Source organism: Phasianus colchicus, chromosome 3 (genome assembly GCF_987193195.1).
Source record: "Phasianus colchicus chromosome 3, bPhaCol1.hap1.1, whole genome shotgun sequence".
NCBI lineage: Eukaryota > Metazoa > Chordata > Aves > Galliformes > Phasianidae > Phasianus > Phasianus colchicus.
Genome location: NC_143438.1, coordinates 46,943,642 through 46,963,050, shown reverse-complemented (window position 1 = coordinate 46,963,050; position 19,409 = coordinate 46,943,642). Strand labels below are relative to the sequence as shown.

The following is a 19,409-nucleotide window of genomic DNA, read 5'->3' as shown; positions in this document are numbered from 1 at the left end:
AACGGTACAAGAGCAGTAACTTTAATATTTGCATTTCTAAAGTGACTGCAAAACAGTTTTTTAATTCTGCTCTCCATTTGCAACCAGCTCCTGCTCATCACTATCACTCCAGAGCCACGGTGCACTGCATCAGATTACAATTTGGGGTGGAGTGTTTGGAAAACGATTATCCCTTATCCTCACTTTCAGTTGGAGCAATTGGGTCACGTTACACATGCCATTTCACCTTATCACTTGGCTGCTGGTCCTAAGGCTGTGTTCAAGCATAAAATGGCCAGAGACTTAATACTTTGTTTTCTAAAGTGAGATTTCCTTTTAAAGGGCACAAAGGTGGTTCTCTAAACAGCTCCTTTTGAGACATTTTTCCAGCGCATCGATGGAAAAATCACATTTCCTTTAATACTTGTAATGGGCAGCTCAGTATCCTGGGCACAGGAGAATATCCAGATCATGTTCAGCCGGACAGGCTTAGAAACATGATAATTTAAAAATATTTGGATTTAAAAGCATTTATATCTTCCATCGTTTTTTCACTGAAGCACAGTTTTAACACAGTCTTTCAAGAACATTTGTTGAATGAATGGGACAAAAATGAACAGAAGCAAGCCTGCTGGGAACAGGTAACACAGGAAGCTGGTTCTTTCTGAGGAGGACTTTTTAGTGCAGTGCTACTGTAAGAGTAGCTGTGATGGCAGTGCCAATTAACACAGTGAGATCCTAGTATGGCTCCTGCATGAACCATCTGCTTACTTTGCCTGCACCACACAAGGGAGAGATGCAGAGAGTCATAACCCTAACATGAAAATTCACATGTTCTTGCAGGGTATTCGGGTAGAACAAGCAAGCATGGCTACAGAAAGAAGATGAACCTAGAGCTTTGTGAAGCTGGGTTTAGTTGGTGATATTCATCTGCTCGTTCTTTTCATTGCGGTTTGTTCATTTGTTTAATGCTGTCTGTGTGTTCATTTCATCAATGCTTGCTGAAAAGGGTTCATAAACTATAATTCTACTTTGGCCTTCAGTTTTAAATGAAACTCACCCCAAATCTCATGGGTTTTTTTGTTTGTCTTTCTTTCTTTCTTTCTTTCTTTCTTTCTTTCTTTCTTTCTTTCTTTCTTTCTTTCTTTCTTTCTTTCTTTCTTTCTTTTTTGCTTACTCTAAACTATTTGTTTTCATATACTTTCCAAGCACTTGGGTATTTTATTCAATCCAGATTTATTCAAAATTTCCTTCTGGCCAGTTCTAAATTCAACCCAGACACACAGGAAGATCTGCAAACCTCATCTGAGTTGTAGGCCAGCTCTGACACACTGCACTTCCCCAAGTACCCCTTCTGAAAACAATCAGATTAATTTCATTAAACAATAATAAAATATAATTAACAGAAGTGTTGTTGATTGCCATGATGTTGCTGCTGTATTTGTTTCAAATACCATAAAATCCATCCCAGAAAAAATACTGAGCAGTTCATAAAATGAACATGTACTGACTCATCCAGCCTATACTGAAACCAGAGATGCTGCTTAATGTTTCATTACAGATGAAAACGTGATGCCATGTTTCACATGGTGTTATAAAAACTGAGTTCTCAGAGAAGCTTCTGAGACATCCAGAGCTTGAAGACTCTAGTTGTTTTTACTAAAAATTTGTTAGCAGCACTGAAGCAGACCAAGGAGGCCCTACTACAATAAGGTAGATTACCATTTTGAGGAATTTATGGAAAAAAATAGATTGTTTCAGACATGTAAAGAACTAAGCATCATTTCCAGGAGTCCACATAGGGTCTTTCCCACTTACTTGAATAGAACCATAGAACCACATTATGGTTTGGGTTGGACAGACCCTGAAGCCCACCCAACCTCAACCCCCTGCAGGGCTGCCCCCCAGCAGCTCAGCTGCCCAGGGCCCCATCCAACCTGGCCTTGAGTGCCTCCAGGGATGGGGCAACACAGCTTCTCTGGGCAGCTGTGCCAGCGCCTCACTGCCCTCTGTGTGAAGAATTTCTTCCTTATATTTAGAATCACAGAATCACCAAGGTTGGAAAAGACCTCCAAGATCATCCAGTCCAACCATCCACCATATTTAAATTAAGTTTCCCTTCTTTTAGTTTATATCCATTCCCCCTTGTCCTATCGCTGTTAGACTATGCAAAAAGTTGTCAGTCTCCGCCTTTTATAGGCTTCCTTTATGTACTTGAACATTGCAAAGAGCCTTCTCTTTTCCAGGCTGAACAAGCCCAGCTGCCTCAACCTCTCCTCGTAGCAGAGGTGCTCCAGACCCCTAAGCTTGAAACCTTCCCTAGTCCTCAATTCAGCCCAATGTGGACTAATTCCATTTCACAGTGTCCCTTCCCCTGTGTTCCAGCAGCCCCGCCCGCCTCTCGGCCTCCTGACCAACGCCAGGGCTCCCCCTGGTGGCGACAGCCGGTATCGGCCGGAGCCCTGCAGAGAGGCAGACTGCCAGCATCAGGTTCTCTGGGGCAGCTATTTGGTGTGCGCACGGTGCTGCGTTTGCTGTGGAGTCTCTCTGTCCTGGGCTAGGCAAGGAGGAGTAAAGCAGCAGGCAGCTGCTGGAAGTAAAACAGACATCCACCTCCTTCCTTTTACTCCCAGTTACTTGCAGTTCCCAGGACATCGCTTGATGCATTAGGCTCAGCAACAGAACCAGGCAGAAAGACAAATCTCATTCATATGTAATGCAAGGGAAGAAAGTGAGAATGAGATGCCTTTGTGAGGTTAGAAAGGAACAAGCAGAGTCGCTCAAACTAAAAATGTTTATCATGGTGGTACTAATGCTACACAGTTGAATGAAGATAGAACTCTATGGGGAAAAAAACACAAGAAAAATAAATATAAGATCTGATGTTACACAGTAACATAAATAGGCTGTATTTTTAACCACTATTTTGCAGTTATTTGCTTTTCAGCAAGATCAGAGGACTAAGAATATAGGTAGACATAGACACAGACAGACATAGGATGATGATGTTGTAGGAGAGAGACCAATTTTTTACATGATTTGACAGTGATAGGACAAAGTGAAACAGTTTTATGATAAAAGAGGAGAGATTTAGATCAGATGTTAGGTGGAATTTTTTTATTCAAAGGGCGGCGAGGCGCTGGCACAGCTGCCCATGTAAGCTGTGGTGCCCCATCCCTGGAGGTGCTCAAGGCCAGGTTGGATGGGGCCCTGGGCAGCTGAGCTGCTGGGGGCAGCCCTGCCCATGGCAAGGGGTAGGATTGGGTGGGCTTTAAGTTCCCTTCCAAACCAGGCTATTCTGTGATTCTATGATTCTATGTCATAGGCTGCATAAGTCTCTTTTTTGAACTCTTCTGACATCTTTCATGCTATCATTCATGGCCTCATGTTGTGCAAGAATGGCAGCTCAGACTCAGCAGTTCTTACTTTTGGTTTGTTTTCAAGTGCACTGATGTCACTTTCCATGTTCAAAATATTTCTTTACTTCAGCTGTGGGATGACACTTAGGATGTCCCCCAAGACTGGGACTTCTAACTCAGTTGTGCAAGAAGTAAGCAGACAACAAGGACAAAGCAACCCTGCTTGCATGAAGAAAGCAGCAGTGCTTGCAGCTTCTCCACAGGCACAGTTTCATGGGCCAGGGAGGTGGAGGGCCACATTCCCACCTGGCCTCAGCTGGAGTTGCACTGCTTAACCACCTCATATTCTTCACTATGATGTGCAAGATGTACATCAATTGCTGAAATCTGTACCACGTTAGAACACATGCCTTCTTTTCTGACTGTCAGAATTGGTGGTTTTCAGAATGTAAGAAAGTCTAGTGTCTTTTATTGATTTTCTTTGTATGTAGCAAGAGACTAACCATGCTATTGTTTATGTAAACAAATACCATACAAGCACATATTCTCCTGACCTGTGCTGCAAATGTATTAAGTTATTTTTATACTAACTAATTTGGTAATTGTTTTGTTTCTAGAGAGAGAGAAATGCACTTGAGAAGCATTAGATAAACTGATAAATGCTAAATGATCTGCTTGAAGACCATGCTCAGCTTTTGTTTCCTTGAATGCCCTAGATCTCATTGAATAACATTTAAATTTGTGGAGCATGAGGTTCATTAATGTATGCTTCTCCCAGTAAAATGCATTCTCACAGGGGAGGAGACACACTGATAAAAAGATAAGAGATTCTGGACCTTTATTTCCACAAGGCCAGGAAATTGCTGGCTGCAAACTCATCTTCATAAATTTATATAATTCATTTAGGGCTGTAATTGCCAACCTGGACTGACATTAAGATCACTTCCATGGAGGGGAACTGTGAGGTATAATTCAGTGTGAGAAGTTCCCAAAAAAGCAGCAAATGGAGACCATATAACACTGGAGTGTGAAAAGACATGGAAGACACAAAACATGATAGCAGTGATCAAGGAAGTCTAGGAAGCCAGACCTTTGTCCCTCAAAACCACCATGGGCATTCCCATGCTGACAGTCCACTACAGTTGTTCCATTCACACTGTACCCAGTGAGATTATTCAGACACAGAAGTGAAAGCAACTTAGAAGGAATAGCTAAGTCTAGCACATATTCAAGACTAAGTTTACAAGCAGCCCTGGAAAACTTTCCCCTCTAGGGACCTCTGGCTTCTGAGAAAGTAGCAGATAAATAATTTTAAGGTAGGTTTTGATGTTATTGAAGTATCTGAAGATTGGAAGCTCACTGGACTTTTGAAAATGTGTAAGTTTCCAAATCTCACTGAAGTGGATTTGGGCCCCTGAACTACTATCCTTACTGAAAGACTTTTTACCTTCCCACTTGCATCTTTAGCCTTTATGCAGTACTAGTTGTCTTTCTCACTTGTTGCTGTAAAATGGAACTCATACAAGCTTAGAGTCACAGAACCATTACGGTTGGAAGAGATAACTAAGATCATCTTGTCCAATTGTCTGCCTACCACCAATATTGCCAACTAACCATGTCCCTCAGTGCCTCATCTACACATTTCTCGAACACCTCCAGGGATGGCAAATCCACCAGCCCCCTGTGCAGCCTGTGCCATTGCCTGACCACTCTTGCTGAGAAGAAATTTTTCCTAACATCCAACTTGAATCTCTCCTGGCACCACTGGAGGTCATCACCTCTCACCCTATCACTAATCACACAGGAGAAAAATCCTCGCTACAACCTCCTCCTTTCAGGTCACTATAGGGAGCAGTAAGACTTCCTATAACTTTTTAATACAGCTTCTATGCAATCTAAAGAAGTTTAGATGAGAGCTGTTGAGAATTGTACAAAGAATGTATTTGTTTATAAATGGTTAATTAGTATTTATGAAAGCAATTGCCCTCCTTGAGTCAGTATTATTGCCGTCTGCATTTCTTAAAGATGTTTGGAATCTGGTGACTCTCTAAACTGCACAGTACTTGAAATTGAAGACTGCATGCATTTTCTCATTAAGATTTGTGAAAAAGATCACGTGAAAGGCCAACGGCAACGAAGCAAATATGGTTCTGGTAAGGCAGGCTACAGTCTGAAGTCCTCCGTGGTGTGTCTGTTAGGCATTGCTCATGATGTTAATATTTAACACAAGTATGAGCGCTGCATGGTGTAAGCACTACTCACACCCACGCGCTTTAGATACAGACCGCAGGTATCCCTATATCTTTATACGCATGCTACTGCTAGGTGCAGGGTAAGCCGGTTGCCAGCCGTACTGCACCACCCTGGGTATCCAGCTGAGAACATTGATTTTTCTGTCAGGAAGCGGGAACAGCCGAGCTCCGCCCCGCCCACAAGGCAGCCACCTCGCCCTCCTCCCGCAGGAGGCGCCGCAGGGCGCGGTGTAGCGCTGTGGGGACACGGCGGCCCGCCCCGCCGGCAGGAAACTCCCGCCGTTGCCTTACAAGGGCAGGCGCGGCTCTGCCTCCGCCCCCCGCGCCCTGGAATGCGGTGACCGCACCGCGCCGCACCAAGACAGCGCTCAGCGCGGGGGGGTCGAGCGGATAGAGAACGGGCTCTCGGACTTCAGAAGACCGCAGTGAGGGCGGCCAAACGCCGAGCGGGAGAGCGTAATGAGATCCCTCGCGCTGTGCCGCGCCGCTTTGAAGCGACGAGCCTCGCGGGCCCCCTCCGCCCCGGCGGGGATGGTCTCGCCCGTGCTTTCCTTCCTGTGTACCGGTTGGGCGGCGGCCGCTCGCTGTCCGGAAGTGCCGCAGCCGCCGCTTCGCATCGCCGCGCTCTGACCCGGACCCGGTGCCGCCACCGCCAGGTGAGGCCGCAAAGGCATGGGGGCTTCGGGCAGCCCGCGAGAGGCGGCGGGGAGCGGGGCCTGCCGCCGGGCTGGGGGCTGAGGCTGAACGCGGAGCAGCGGGGCCTGCTGTAAGGGCCACCCTGTAAGGGTGCGCTGCTGCTGCTGCGGGCACGGCTGCGGGAGGACCGGCGGCCTCTCTGCCCCGCAGCCCTTCTCCAGACGTTTCCTCGTCGCTCTTCCAGCTCGCACAGCTGGAAAGGCTTGGGATATCTGAAAGAGGCTGTCTTTGCTTTCGTGCTTATGTTTTGGAGTAGTTACGGCTATACGAATTTGCTAGGGGCAGCCTCCCATGACGTTCTCATAGGTAAGCTTAGAGGGCGCAGGGCAGAGAGCAGACAGTGAGGTGGACTGAGAAGTGGCTGCCTGGCAGAGCTCGGAGGGCTGTGATCAGCAGCACAGTGGTTGGAGGCCTGTGGCCACTGGTGTTCTCCAGGGATCAGTGCTGGGGCTGGTCTCATTTAACGTCTTCATTTGTTACCTGGATGAGAAGATAAGAGTGCGCTCTCATCAAGTTTGCTGATGATGTGATGCTGAGAGGAGAGGCTGACGCACCGGAAGGCTGTGCTGCCATTCAGCAGAGCAGAACCTGAGGAGGATCAACAAGGGCAAGCCCAAAGTCCTACGTCTGGAGAGGAATAACTGTATGTGTCAGAACAAGTTGGGGGCTGACCTGCTGGAAAGGAATTCTGCAGAGAAGGACCTGTACGTGCTGGTAGACAATAGGTTGGCTGTGAGCCAGCAGTACGCTTTTGTGGATAAGAAGGCCACCGGAATCCTGGGGTGCAGTAACAAGAGTGTGGCCAGCAGGTCGAGGGAAGTGATCCTCCCCCTCTGCTCCACCCTAGTGAGGCCACATCTGGTGTGCCCTGTCTGGTTCTGGGCTCTTCAGTTCAAGAAAGACAGAAAATTTCTAGAGAGAGTCTGGCAGAAGGTGGCCACAGGGATGATGATGAGCCTAGAGCATCTTATGAGAAAAGGCTGAGAGCCCTGAGGCTGTTTAGCCTGGAGAAGAAAGGGCTAAGGTGAATCTTACCACTGCTTATAAATATCTAAAGGGTGGGAGTCAAGTGGATGGGGCCAGGTCTTTTTGGTGGTGCCCAGCAACAGGACAAGGGGCAGTGGGCACAAACTGGAATACAGGAACTTCCATCTGAACATGAGAAAAATCTCCTTTACTGTAAGAGTGACAGAGTACTGGAACAGGCTGTCCAGAGAGATTGTGCAGTCTTCTTCTCTGGAGGTATTTAAAATCCACCTGGATGCTTTCCTTTGCAACCTGCTGTAAGGGAGCCTGCTTTAATGGTGGTTTGGACTGGATGATTTCCAGAGGTCCCTTCCAACTTCTATGATTCTGTGATTTATTTATTTATTTATTGTGACAGATCACTGTGGTTTTCACTCTACCCTGCAAAGGGAGGGTTGGGTCAGTCATGAAAACAAAGTATCACAGCAAGTTTTACAACCTGTAGGAGAAGTGGTCAGGAATTCTTATTAAGAAAGAAAATATTGAGATGGCCTTCAAGACTAGGTGAGCTAACAAAGTTCTTTGGACAAGTGCAGTCTGGTATGCATGGAGCTTTTACACAGAGCTGCTGTGGAGTGTGCTGGGCACTTTGGCTCTTCCAGACTCCCCCCAAGCCCTGAGAGCTGACAGGCTATGCCTGATGCTGTAACCAACTGCATGGATAGAACCTGGGAGGCAGCTTTGAGGATGACTTTTGAGCTTGATGATTGAAGAGAAGGTGGCTGTTATATCCTAGAGTAATAATGTTCTGAAATAAGTGTTACAATAGAAGTCAGCACTAACTTTTAAAACGAGACTTTATAAGTGACTGTGATTGATTTTATTTTGAATGATAGGCATTCATCATTATTATAAAGAAAATGTTGAAAACACTAAGCTATTTTCTGCAGCAAAACTTTTGGGCAGAGTCTCTCAACAGATTAATGTTACCATTAATGGGATGTCAAGTTCTATTATTGCCTGGCTCAAGCTGTTTACTTGCTCAGCTTTATTTCCTGGGGTTTATCTTTTCCCTAGAGAGGAGGAGCATAAGATGACTTCCTTTGTTTCCGTAGCTTGTTATCCATTGCATGCCTAAGCAAGTGCATGTGCAAGTAGCACAAAGCACGACAGTGCTGCTACTGCCTCTCTAGTCTAGTGTCTGCAATGTACTGAGTTATTTAGGAAGATTTTTACACGTAAAGAAAAGTTGTTGGAAATATCTTGTTTGAAGGACACAAACTCTTAGATTAGAAGTTTCTCACTTTCCAAAACAAGGCCCAGACAGATCGATGCTCTGCATTAAACAGATGAAACTATGCGTGTCATGACTTGTGCTATCCAGCATGAAGTATTTCCATTCATTTTATCTACTGATATATTTTGTTTTCAGTCTGAACTTACGCTATCTCAATTCCAGTAGTATGATTTATTTTATATTTTATTTTTAAGAAATGATCCAGTGAGTTTGTCAGATGAAGTCCCGTCCTCGCCCAGATTAGTGAGTCTTGTGCTTGACTCCAATGAAGTTCTCATTTGTTGTCATTCACTGCTGTACACACAGAGATAACGCTAAGCACAAGCGCTTGGAACCTTTTCCATCACAAGTTGATCTTTTTGGCTGGCTGAATTGGTGGCCTTGTTTTTTCTGAACATGTTCCAATTTATTGCCCTGTTTCTAATGGAATTTCCCAGAGCTACATGCAGATCTATTTCAGGCATAGCTGCACCAGTCCTATGAGATGTTTCTCCATACACAGACTAACACTCAGAGGTCTCTGAGTGTAAGAGTTGTGTTCTCTCTATTCTCTGTGGCTGCCTCCCAAATTTGGTTTAGAGAAACTTAAAAAATAGCATATAAGTAAAATGTGCTTTTTGTTTACTTTTCGTAGCTTTGAGAATATTGCCTGCTCTTTATTTTCAGAGAACAGTTAGTAGTGGATATTGTTTTGTACAGTGAAACTTTCTGGTTATTCAGAGTTTAACAGTAACTATGGGTATTTTTACTCAGGTAGAAAAAAGGTGCACACAACTCTTGACTGCAGCTTGAAAGTGAACTCCCTTTATTGTCAGCTGCCTTCACTCATATCTAGATGTCAGGAGTTCATATTTATTTGCTGAAACGTTGCTGGAGGCCAGGCGTTTCAGATAGCTTGCGGTCAGCGAGTGTAATGCAGACAACCTCAGTGCTGCCGACTGATGCACAGTTGCATTTCATCAGCTATTTTTAGTTTGGGACATAATGGTTTGTTTTATACGTCAGAAGGACGTTGTGTATCAACCTGAGGTTTAAAAGGGTGGAAGTAGAAGAGGAGGTCAGTAACGTTCTTTGTAGTCGTGTGGGGAAGGACATAACTATGGAATATCCTTTTCTGATCCAGACAGCTGGTACTGCATGCCATGTACCTGACATGAAGCAAGGTAAAATGCCTTTCCTTTAAAAACAGCAAAATCCAAAGGTAACTGCATTTTGTGTATGTATTAGATTGACTGACCACATAAGAGAGCTGCTCTGCTTATTGTACTACTTAGGGAGGAAGTCAGTTTAGTGAGTTCAACCTTGCTTTTCAGGAGTCTAGCAGGTAAATGTAACTTGTGAGTAAATTCCTTGAAGTCACTAGAAGTCACTGTGACTCTAATTAGAATTGCATTTCCAAGAAGATAATTTTGAAAAGGAAGTTATAAAATCAATACTTGGTGAGACATTGTCACAAAAATGTCAATATTGTGAAATTTACTGGAAGTAATGCTTAAATTCCTTCTCTCTCAGGATAGCTGTTGCAAGTACTTTATGTAAAATCCAAAATCAAGAAGGGGAGGTGTCTGGTTAATGTAAAACTTAGCTGTGTGGGTTATTTGCATTAAATACACATATGGTCTTTTATTATGCCTAAACTAAGGCCTAGATGTGTGCAGGACTTCCAGAAACAGTAGTAAACTAGGCTTACCTTATTCTGGTCCCTAGCAATACTGAGGTCTTTGTGTTCAATTCTCATTGTTTGAGTCACTTTTTCATATTTGTATTATCAGTAATAGCTGGCTCCTAGATGTGTATCTTTCCACCTAAATAGAAGCCGTTAGCCTGAAAGCTTCATTTCTACCCAGGTGATATGAATGCACTCAGAGGCAAGATACTACTTGTTAGCTTCTTCATTTGACAGCTCAAGGGAGACAGTGACATTCATATACTTGTAGTACACAGAACTGCTTAAAGATTTATGCAAATACTAAAATGTTTTTAAATGTTGATAATTTAAAAGAAACAATCCTTGGACTTGAACTGCTAAGTCATTAATATCAAAAAGAAGAAAGTATCCTGGCATTTGTATACATATTTCTGTAATAGTTAAACTGAATAAGGGATTAGCAATGCAGGGCTTTTGAACCAAGTCAGTATCCTTTTTCTAACATGATCCTCTAGCTCACTTGGAAAGAACTCCAGTAGAACTGGCTTGGCTGATCTTTGTTCCAGCACCCTGACCCCAGTGCTGGTCAACAACCTTCCCAAAAACGTTGCTCTTTCATCAGGGTCACTCAGCGTCGTGAGACCTTACTGTTTCTTCCACAGCAGTTATTCTAATAAAATATTACTCAGACTCTAAAATACATTCTTGCCTCCTAACTGTTAGTTTATCTTGCTTGATATATTTAACTGCTAGATACTATGTTGAGGGTAGCAGACCCCTATGTCCTTTTTTGTTGTAGGTCAGTGATACCTCCTAACCTGCTAAATAGATCATCTTAATTTGTGTAAGAGGCAGATGGGGTAGTGAATCAGAAATAGAAGCGCCAGGTGAGCTTGGTTTCAACAACTATGACTTGCTTTATTTAAAACGTCGTATGCTGTTGATTTGAAGTATTATCTCAGTTGTATTTCTTGTTATTTGACTACAATGTGGGTTTCAATTTTCCTTTACTCATCTTTCTCCCTAAGATCTTTTAGTGTGATTTATTAAGTCAAAATTTTGGTTGTGTTTTCTCTCTAGAGCCAACAGCCAACATGTCTAGCAAAAGAGCAAAGACGAAGACCACCAAGAAGCGCCCTCAGCGCGCCACGTCCAATGTATTTGCCATGTTTGATCAGTCCCAGATTCAGGAATTCAAGGAGGCCTTCAACATGATTGATCAGAACAGGGATGGCTTCATTGACAAGGAGGACCTGCACGACATGCTTGCCTCCCTCGGTAACGTCTCTCTTCTGTTTAAAGCTGCCAAACGTATTTGTGCTATTGAAATTAAAATGCTAAATTTGGGATAGCTTATGAGAGGTGTCCCAGTTTGTATTACACTATTCAGGTGATTTTTATTTATTTTTTTAATTTATTTGAATATTTGAAAGCTAAACCAGGAATCTTTTTATTTGTAGGAAAGAACCCAACGGATGAATACCTGGATGCCATGATGAACGAGGCTCCAGGCCCCATCAACTTCACAATGTTCCTCACAATGTTTGGTGAGAAGCTCAATGGCACTGATCCAGAAGATGTCATCAGGAATGCTTTTGCTTGCTTTGACGAAGAGGCAACAGGTATGTGGGTGATAATTAGCGATAAATACTTGTGTTTGTAGAAGCAGTGATCAATTTTCACTATGAAATTTCTATTTCTGCAAGCTAAAAATTAGGCTGTGTTTCCTCAGCAGCTGAAATTACGTTTTTCAGCACTGTAACACTTAAAATCCCATCTCTCTGCTTCTTCAGATTTGTTGTTTATGATGGAGAAAATGTTAATTGGGAACAGTGGTCTTAATTTTCAAACTTTAACTTCAATTTGGCAGCAGCTTTTGTTAGGGGACTCATCCTTGTTTTCAAAGTTGGGATGCTTTTATGAAAACTGTGTTCTCTGTTAACAACATGTATCCATATTCTCTCTGTTCACTTGCACTTGATGGAGAACAAAATTAATTCAAGAGAGAGATGGTAATTGGAGTGTTGATAAAAGAATGGAATCTCAGCTTATATGAGTCTGCTTGTTTAATAAACAGCGCCAAAGTTGTGTTCTTTGTAACCTGTCTGGTGAATGTGAGTTTGTCCAGTGATTTAAAATCAATTTGAAATGTTTCAAACATTTCATCCAACTCTTAGGAGATAAATGTCAAAACTTTCTTTCTTGTTTTCCCTTACATCACATTCTAGGGTTTATTCAAGAAGACTACCTGCGGGAGCTGCTGACCACGATGGGAGACAGGTTCACAGATGAAGAGGTAGATGAGCTCTACAGAGAGGCACCAATTGACAAAAAGGGCAATTTCAACTACATTGAATTTACACGCATCCTTAAACATGGAGCAAAAGACAAGGATGACTGAGCAAATCCCTGGACACCTGCAGATTCTCTCTACTTTACATTTATGTTTATTTTTGAGGGGTTTTCCTGGTAGACTTGTTGCATGCATTTAGCTTTACAACTTTTGCCTTTCTTAACGTATTTATCTATTCCGGGCCATTTAGGCACAACTGCACCTGTATAATCAGACTGGAAGTGGGGAAAATACTGTAAGGAGAAGGAGACAGGGACAAAGATCAGTGAATTTAAGTCCAGGAAAATAATCTCAATGTTTCTGGTTTGGCTGGATTTTTACATTTTTTGTAATAAATGCCATTTTGAAATAAAGATTGCTATATAGATAAAAAAAAAAAAGTATACCTCATTCTTTTGTCAAGAGAGAAATTTCTATTATGCATTTAGAAATGCAAGTGTATTAATCATATTTTATTTGCAGTTTCAAATTGAGCTGGAAAGCCTGATAGTTATGGTGCTTTGCTGTCGTTGCATAGTTATGAAATGTGTGCAGCAGTATATGCTGATATTTGAAAATTCAGCTGATTAAATGTTATCTCAGGTTTTTACAGTGAAATCTGACTGATGTGAGTAGTTAGTCAAAGATGTGGTTAGGGAAGACTGTTACAATTGCCTAATAGCAAGCAGAGAGCACTTGGAATGCCTAAGGATCCTATTCCTTAGGATTCCTAGGAAATCTATGAGCCAATGCCTGTGCTGACGGTAGTTAACAGCAATGCTTGTCCAGAAAACCTACATAAAGCATTATTGTTCTGCAAATTAATGCCTTTGAGAATGACAGCACAGTAGTGCTGAGAATTAACTTGGCAAAACCATATCCAAGGTAAAGCCCTTTCACTTCTTAAATGATTATAAATTTTCTTCATTTACCCTGATACTGCTAAAACGGCTTTCAGGCAAGCAAGATTCATTCAAACAGAAACAGCTGACTTCAATATGAAAAAAAAAGAGTTCATTCTCAGGTCTCCAAATGACCACATGCTTTCATTTGTCTCTTTTTCTTGGCACCTTCAAGCTAAAAGGTTGAAGGGGAATTTGTCTTGCCAACATATTTACCAATCAAAGTTAAGATCTCTTATCAAATAAACTATTTCCTGAGCTGTTTCACATTACTTAAATGACCCAAAAGAATAGGAACTTTAGCTTAGGGGCTTGTAAAGGCTGGGCCAGCATGAAATGCCCCAGGGTGCAAATGTTTGTCCAGTTTCCTATGTGGTATGGAAGGCTTGTCTTCTGTTTTGGTTTATATTGGGATGGTGGCAGTTCTTGAAAATGCTCTGGCTCTAACTTTCTAAATAAGTTACTATTACAAAGTACATTCAGTAAGAATACTTTGATGTTCATTCCTGGGTGGTTTCTTCCACTTCTGTGCTTAATTATAATTGGTTTTAACTACTGCTTTCCTACTTCCGTTTTATCTGCTACCTGTCACTTAGCCTCAGTTTGTTTCTTCCTCCTAGCCAAAACATGCTTCACTATACTACCTTAGAGTGCCACAGCTGCTCTTTTCCTCAAAAGATTGTATTTAAACTATCTCCCTCCTCCTGAGTATGGTTGCTATGGTGTTTCTCTGTGGAGTGCCTGAATGAGTCTACCAACAGCTGACTTATTTTCAGTTTTCTTTTTTTCAGAAGGCAGTTTTGTGTCAAAATTTTCACCTGCAATGCTCCTGTCACAGAGGAAGTGTTGAGATGAAGAAAACATTGTATTGTTGAAACGTTGCTATGTAATATTAAACTGAGGAGTAGTTAGGCTGTCACTTGGTTCCAATCTTGTCATTCAATATTGTATGTACGTACAAGCAGCCTGCATTAAGGATAGACCTTCATTTTGTTGGCATTTGTTTTTTTCCTCTGGCCAAATGGTTTAGGATTTGGAAGGTCTGTTTTTTCCTCTTTTATTAGAAATAGCAAGTCTCTGAGCCATTATTTTCCTGATCTCATCATCTTGGTAAATTTTAGATGTTGGTATGCTGGGCTCAGTAAGCAGCAAACAAACCACTTGGATTTTTCTGCTGGAAATAAGTTGAAATTTTACAATTTTAAATAAAACCTAGGTAAAAGGGAACCTTGTATTCTCCTTGAGAGGAAGTTGTTAACCTAAAGTCTGCTGCTGTTAATTTCTCAAGAGCCAGGCAAACAGGAGAGTGTAGCTGCTTTGTTCCTTGTTGCAGTGTGTGGGTGTTGTGCTGTTGGCAAGTTTCTCTGATGGGGGTGGCCACAGGAAAATGTATTGTGAGAATACTTGCTTAGGAATATGTGTTATTGAGGGAGAATTTCCAAGCATTTTCAAGTACAGCTATTGCTGACCATCCACAGCCACATTTCCCTACAATCCTTGTACTATAGGAGACCAGTCAATTTGCAACTGGATGCAAAATTCTTAACCACTGGAAGCCCGTGAATAAATCCAGCCAAGAGACCATATAAGAGCATCAGATGCATTTTGTAGTTAGGCAGCAAGGAATGTTGAGACAGCTGAGGTTGCATGCCTAGGGCTGGAGGGATGTGTCATCAATAATCCGCTTCCAAAAATAAAAATAACTTTGGTCGTTGAAGTAGCTTAAGACTCTGATGACTTAAACTTAACATTTTGCAGTCAAAATCTTGGAATCTAGTCATTTCTCCATTGTGGCTCATATATAATGGGTTTCCAACCTCTATGCCAGACTAAGCTTATGATGAAAAATTATTTTCTTAGGCTCATGCACAGAAATAGTAGTTTCAAATCTAATATATAGTACCCTGTGAAGCACTACTGAAAAGCAGTGATTTCTTACACGGTCTGTTTATGCTGCTCTAAGGCAATATCCACAAGGGTCAAACGGAAGTTAAGAGTGATAGCTACATGAGAAAAAGCCAGAACGGATGCATGAAGTACTGCCTGTGCTTGCTTTTCCTCCTCTCTGTTGCTGAGATACTTGTAATATGCAGCATTTTGACCGCTCAGGATATGCTTGTTTCTGTTCTTTTATTATGCTTCTAAGTAAGGCATGTAATAGCACAGTCGTCACAAAACAAGCTTTCACAAAATGAAGTCAGCTGAAAAGACTAGCTTAGTAACAGACTGATGTCACAGAGGTAGTATACTTACACAGGGAGGTAAGGATCTGTTTCGCTACTGATCTAAGAACTATCTTTAGATAGCATTCTCGTTTCTAGGATCACTGGTATATGTTAAGGAATGAAACGGGCCCCGTCCTGGAACAGGCCTTTAGTGATACTATGTTTTAGTATCCTACCCATTACATTTGTTCTGAAAGCTGGAAAATACTTGAAATCTTGTAAAATGTTTCTCATGTCCATGGCCTTTTCTTGTTAGTAATGTCACTGATGTATTATTATCTGATACATTCCTGGGGAGTTTCAAAAGGCAATGAATAGCTCTGACTACACTGAAAGCATTAAGACAGTCTAAGTCCAAATAACGTGCGAGTAACAATGAAAGCAGAGGCAAGAACATTTTAGATAGCAGCAGTTAATCTGCCATTGGTATGGCTTGTGTACCCATGCTCCTATTTTGGTGTGCTCACTTAATTTTTCAAACTCTGCTGTCATTTTTGGATATCCTCCTACTTGAGAGAAATGATTCAGCACGATGGTAGCAAACGGTGGAAATTAGGAACAGGATTACAGGTGTCAATGCAGAGGCAAAGAAAAAACAGTAAATTGACTCAAATAGAAATCACTGTTTTACTGACTTTTGATATTAGATTAGATTAGAAAACTTCTTGTTGTGAGGACTAGAAGTAGCAGCACATGGCTATCTTCCAGTTTTCTCCTCTAGTTCATAGGCCTGTACGAGTCCACAGCTCCCTGGGACTGCTTAGCTCTGCTAGGAGCCAGCTCAGTTGCTGAGGGCAGACAAAGCACACAGCCTGCTGCAGTAGCACACCCTTTGGGAATCCCTGTGCTAAATCTTGTAAAAAATAATTACTACTGTAAATTCTAGAGCCAGTTCTCTTCAGTGTTTTCGTCAATGATCTGGATGCAGGATTTGAATGCACGCTAAGTTTGCAGACAACGCTAAATTAACTGCTGTTGACCCCTTGAGGCTGGAGAGGTCTTGTAGAGAGATCTTGACAAATGGGAGGGCTGGGCAATTGCCAACCACATGAAGTTCAACAAGAGCAAGTGCTGGATTCTGTACATGGGGTGGGGCAACCCTGGATATATATATACAGACTGGGGATGAGAGACTGGAGAGCAGCCCAGCAAAAGGGATCTGGGGATTCTGGTTGATAAGAAGTTGAAGAAGAGTCAGCAGTGTGACCCAGAATCCAAAAGGGCTGAAAGAAGTGCATCAAACCCAGCACTGCCAGCTGGGAGACGGAAAGGATTGTCCTGCTGTGCTCTGCGCTCTGTGGCCTCACCTCGAGCACGTGTGCAGCTTTGGGTGCCACCACGTGAGAAGGACAGAAAACTGTTAGAAAGTGTCCAAAGGAGGGCTACGGAAAGGGTCTAGAAGGGAACCGTCTATGTGGAGCGGCTGCGGTCCCTGTGTTTGCTCAGCACAGAGCAGAGGAGCTGAGGGGAGGCCTGATGGCGGCTGCAGCTCCTCACAGGGAGCGGAGGGGCAGCGCTGAGCTCTGCTCTGTGTGACAGCGACGGGGCCCGAGGGAACGGCATGGAGCTGTGTCAGGGGAGGGCAGCTGGGGGTGAGGGACAGCTGCTGCACCACAGGGCGGTGGCTGCCCAGAGCTCAGACATAGGATTTTAATTCTGACTGCTCCTTTGTGAACCAGAAGTTAGAGTCCATGGTCCTTGTGGTCCCTTCCAACTCAGAATACTCTTATCCTAGTAGCTCTAGCAGATGATGTTCACATGTTTCTTTGAAGCACGTGATTAACAGTAGGATAGGAAATCTAAACGCCTCCTGGAAAATCCCAACAGCTGGCTACACAGTCTCCTTTACCATATGGTGGTGATTTATTTCCTTAGTAAATCAGTGCTGTCCTTTGATCAAGCCTGAAGGGCAGTTACAAATACTACAGGATGAGGCAGGTGAAGTCTAACTTGAATATGGACGCCTCAGGAAGCAGACAGCATGTGGCTGCAGCATTCCTTGTAGCATTCCTGTCAGCATCTCTGCTTACTTTTGCAAAACTTATTTAATCTTTAATTTGTAAGTTACTTGTTTTGACTATTTTCAGGTATCAATCTGTGCAGCCTCACAAAATATTGAACTACTTTTTTTTTTTTTTTTCCTGGTGTTTTTTTGGCTTGTGAAAGTTGCAGATTTCTCTCTTTGGGAATTACAGTAAGTTACAGCCTTTGAGTAACATTGGCAAGTGAGTGGGTGTAGAATGAGGACAGCAAGCGTGGTCTTAGTATTTGCTAAAACAGAGTTGCCATCAGACAAGAGAAAATTAAGCCCTGACTTTGCATTGTATCTAACAGGTATATACGATATTGTTTTTCCCTCTGTGAAATTCCTTTTCTTTAGTCATGAGCTAATTATCTCTAAAGTAACAGGTCTTACACTGTCAACACATTATCAGCCCACAAGAAGCATGCTGACTTTGAAATTGGAACACCAGCCAACAAAGCTTTATAAGCATCAGCTAATAAGAAAACTGATAACAATTTACTTTTTATGGCAAACAGCCAACTAAACGTGCCCCTTCCTGTTTTCTGGGTGTTTTAAAATACCATTCTAGGACTTTGGCCAAGCATTGAGCAAATTTCATTTTCTTCCTTATTTGTACATGCAGTTTGTCAAATAGACACACGCTGATTTAACATGAGAAGCCACATAGGCATGTGCTTTGGTTTAGCAGAAGCCATTACATGCGTCTGAAAGACTGGAGGTGTCAATCTCTTCACACTAATACCTTAACAACACTTGTTTATTTGTGCATTTCATGTACAAACATTGTGGAATCATGGTGTCTGGCAATACTTCCATTGAAAACAAGTGCAAAAAGGCATAGGGAGAGCACAAGTATATGGCTTAATTATTGCATCTTGCCAGCTGGGATAAAAAACAAGGCACATACAGAAGAAAAAGCAATACAGAGAATTCTTTATCATAGAGAACAGGTAAGAAGGGACAATCATATAGGAGGCCTTACAGCTCAAGTTGTATTTTCAACTTTTTTTTTTTTTTCCTATTGCCTATATATATAAAGGACTTTGAACTTGTGAATGTAAAACTGGCAACACATTCAGTTCTGCTGACTTCAGTCCCTCCACATTCCATCAGCTACTCTTCAGTCCTCATTCATATAGTGATCAAACCGCAGTCTTAACTTTTTCTCTCCTGTATTACAACTCTTAACAAAGATTGACTGCATTTTATATATGTTCTATTACATTTCTCTGCTCTGTTCTTCACCTTGGTACAACACTGTCATTTGATGCTCTCCAGAGTTTACATTCTCACCTTCTCCTAAGTGGGTTCACCAGAAAATCAAAACAGAGCTATTGAGCTATTTCTAATTTATGTTATGAATAAATAATACATATATATATATATTTTTTTTTCCCTACAGGCTACAGCACATTCTCTGAGAGCCTTTATTTTTCCTGCACCAGAATCTGCACTGATGCAGGGAACACCTGGGAAAGCAGTCAAGCACCATTTTTATTCATGAGGTCTCTGAAAAAAGGGAATAAATACCTAGAAATTGGCTAGAAGCCTTGCTGTGAAGCTCCCTGAGAGATCCAAGAAAAGTCATGCATTCATATTCCCTTCCTTCATTTAAAACATCCCAAATGTTTTCCCTTTGGATCACAGCACAGGATCTATTTTTGGAGATATTTCAGAACAATTCTGGAACACACTGACTGCCAAGAGAAGAATTACCATTACTCTGA

General features: G+C 42.3%; 1 protein-coding gene across 2 annotated transcripts; it reads left to right on the top strand.

The window, feature by feature from the left end:
* Positions 1 to 6,087: 6,087 nt before the first annotated feature.
* Positions 6,088 to 12,930, top strand: LOC116226181 (myosin regulatory light chain 2, smooth muscle minor isoform). Of its 2 annotated transcripts, none has more exons than XM_031588921.2 (4): positions 6,088 to 6,246; positions 11,278 to 11,475; positions 11,658 to 11,819; positions 12,426 to 12,930. In XM_031588921.2, exons 2-4 carry the CDS (start codon positions 11,292 to 11,294, stop codon positions 12,596 to 12,598), a joined length of 519 nt encoding a protein of 172 aa, XP_031444781.1. In that variant the 5' UTR covers positions 6,088 to 6,246; positions 11,278 to 11,291; the 3' UTR covers positions 12,599 to 12,930. The 2 variants fall into 2 exon arrangements, with proteins under 2 accessions (XP_031444781.1, XP_089993552.1); XM_090137426.1 differs by lacking the exon at positions 6,088 to 6,246 and adding an exon at positions 9,586 to 9,712.
* Positions 12,931 to 19,409: the final 6,479 nt, after the last annotated feature.

Coding starts and splice junctions, on each gene's coding strand:
- LOC116226181 (XM_090137426.1), top strand. CDS start 9,649: ATGGAATATCCTTTTCTGATCCAGACAGCTGGTACTGCATGCCATGTA. Junction 11,476..11,657: donor CGACATGCTTGCCTCCCTCG/GTAACGTCTCTC, acceptor TTTTATTTGTAG/GAAAGAACCCAACGGATGAA. Junction 11,820..12,425: donor CTTTGACGAAGAGGCAACAG/GTATGTGGGTGA, acceptor ATCACATTCTAG/GGTTTATTCAAGAAGACTAC.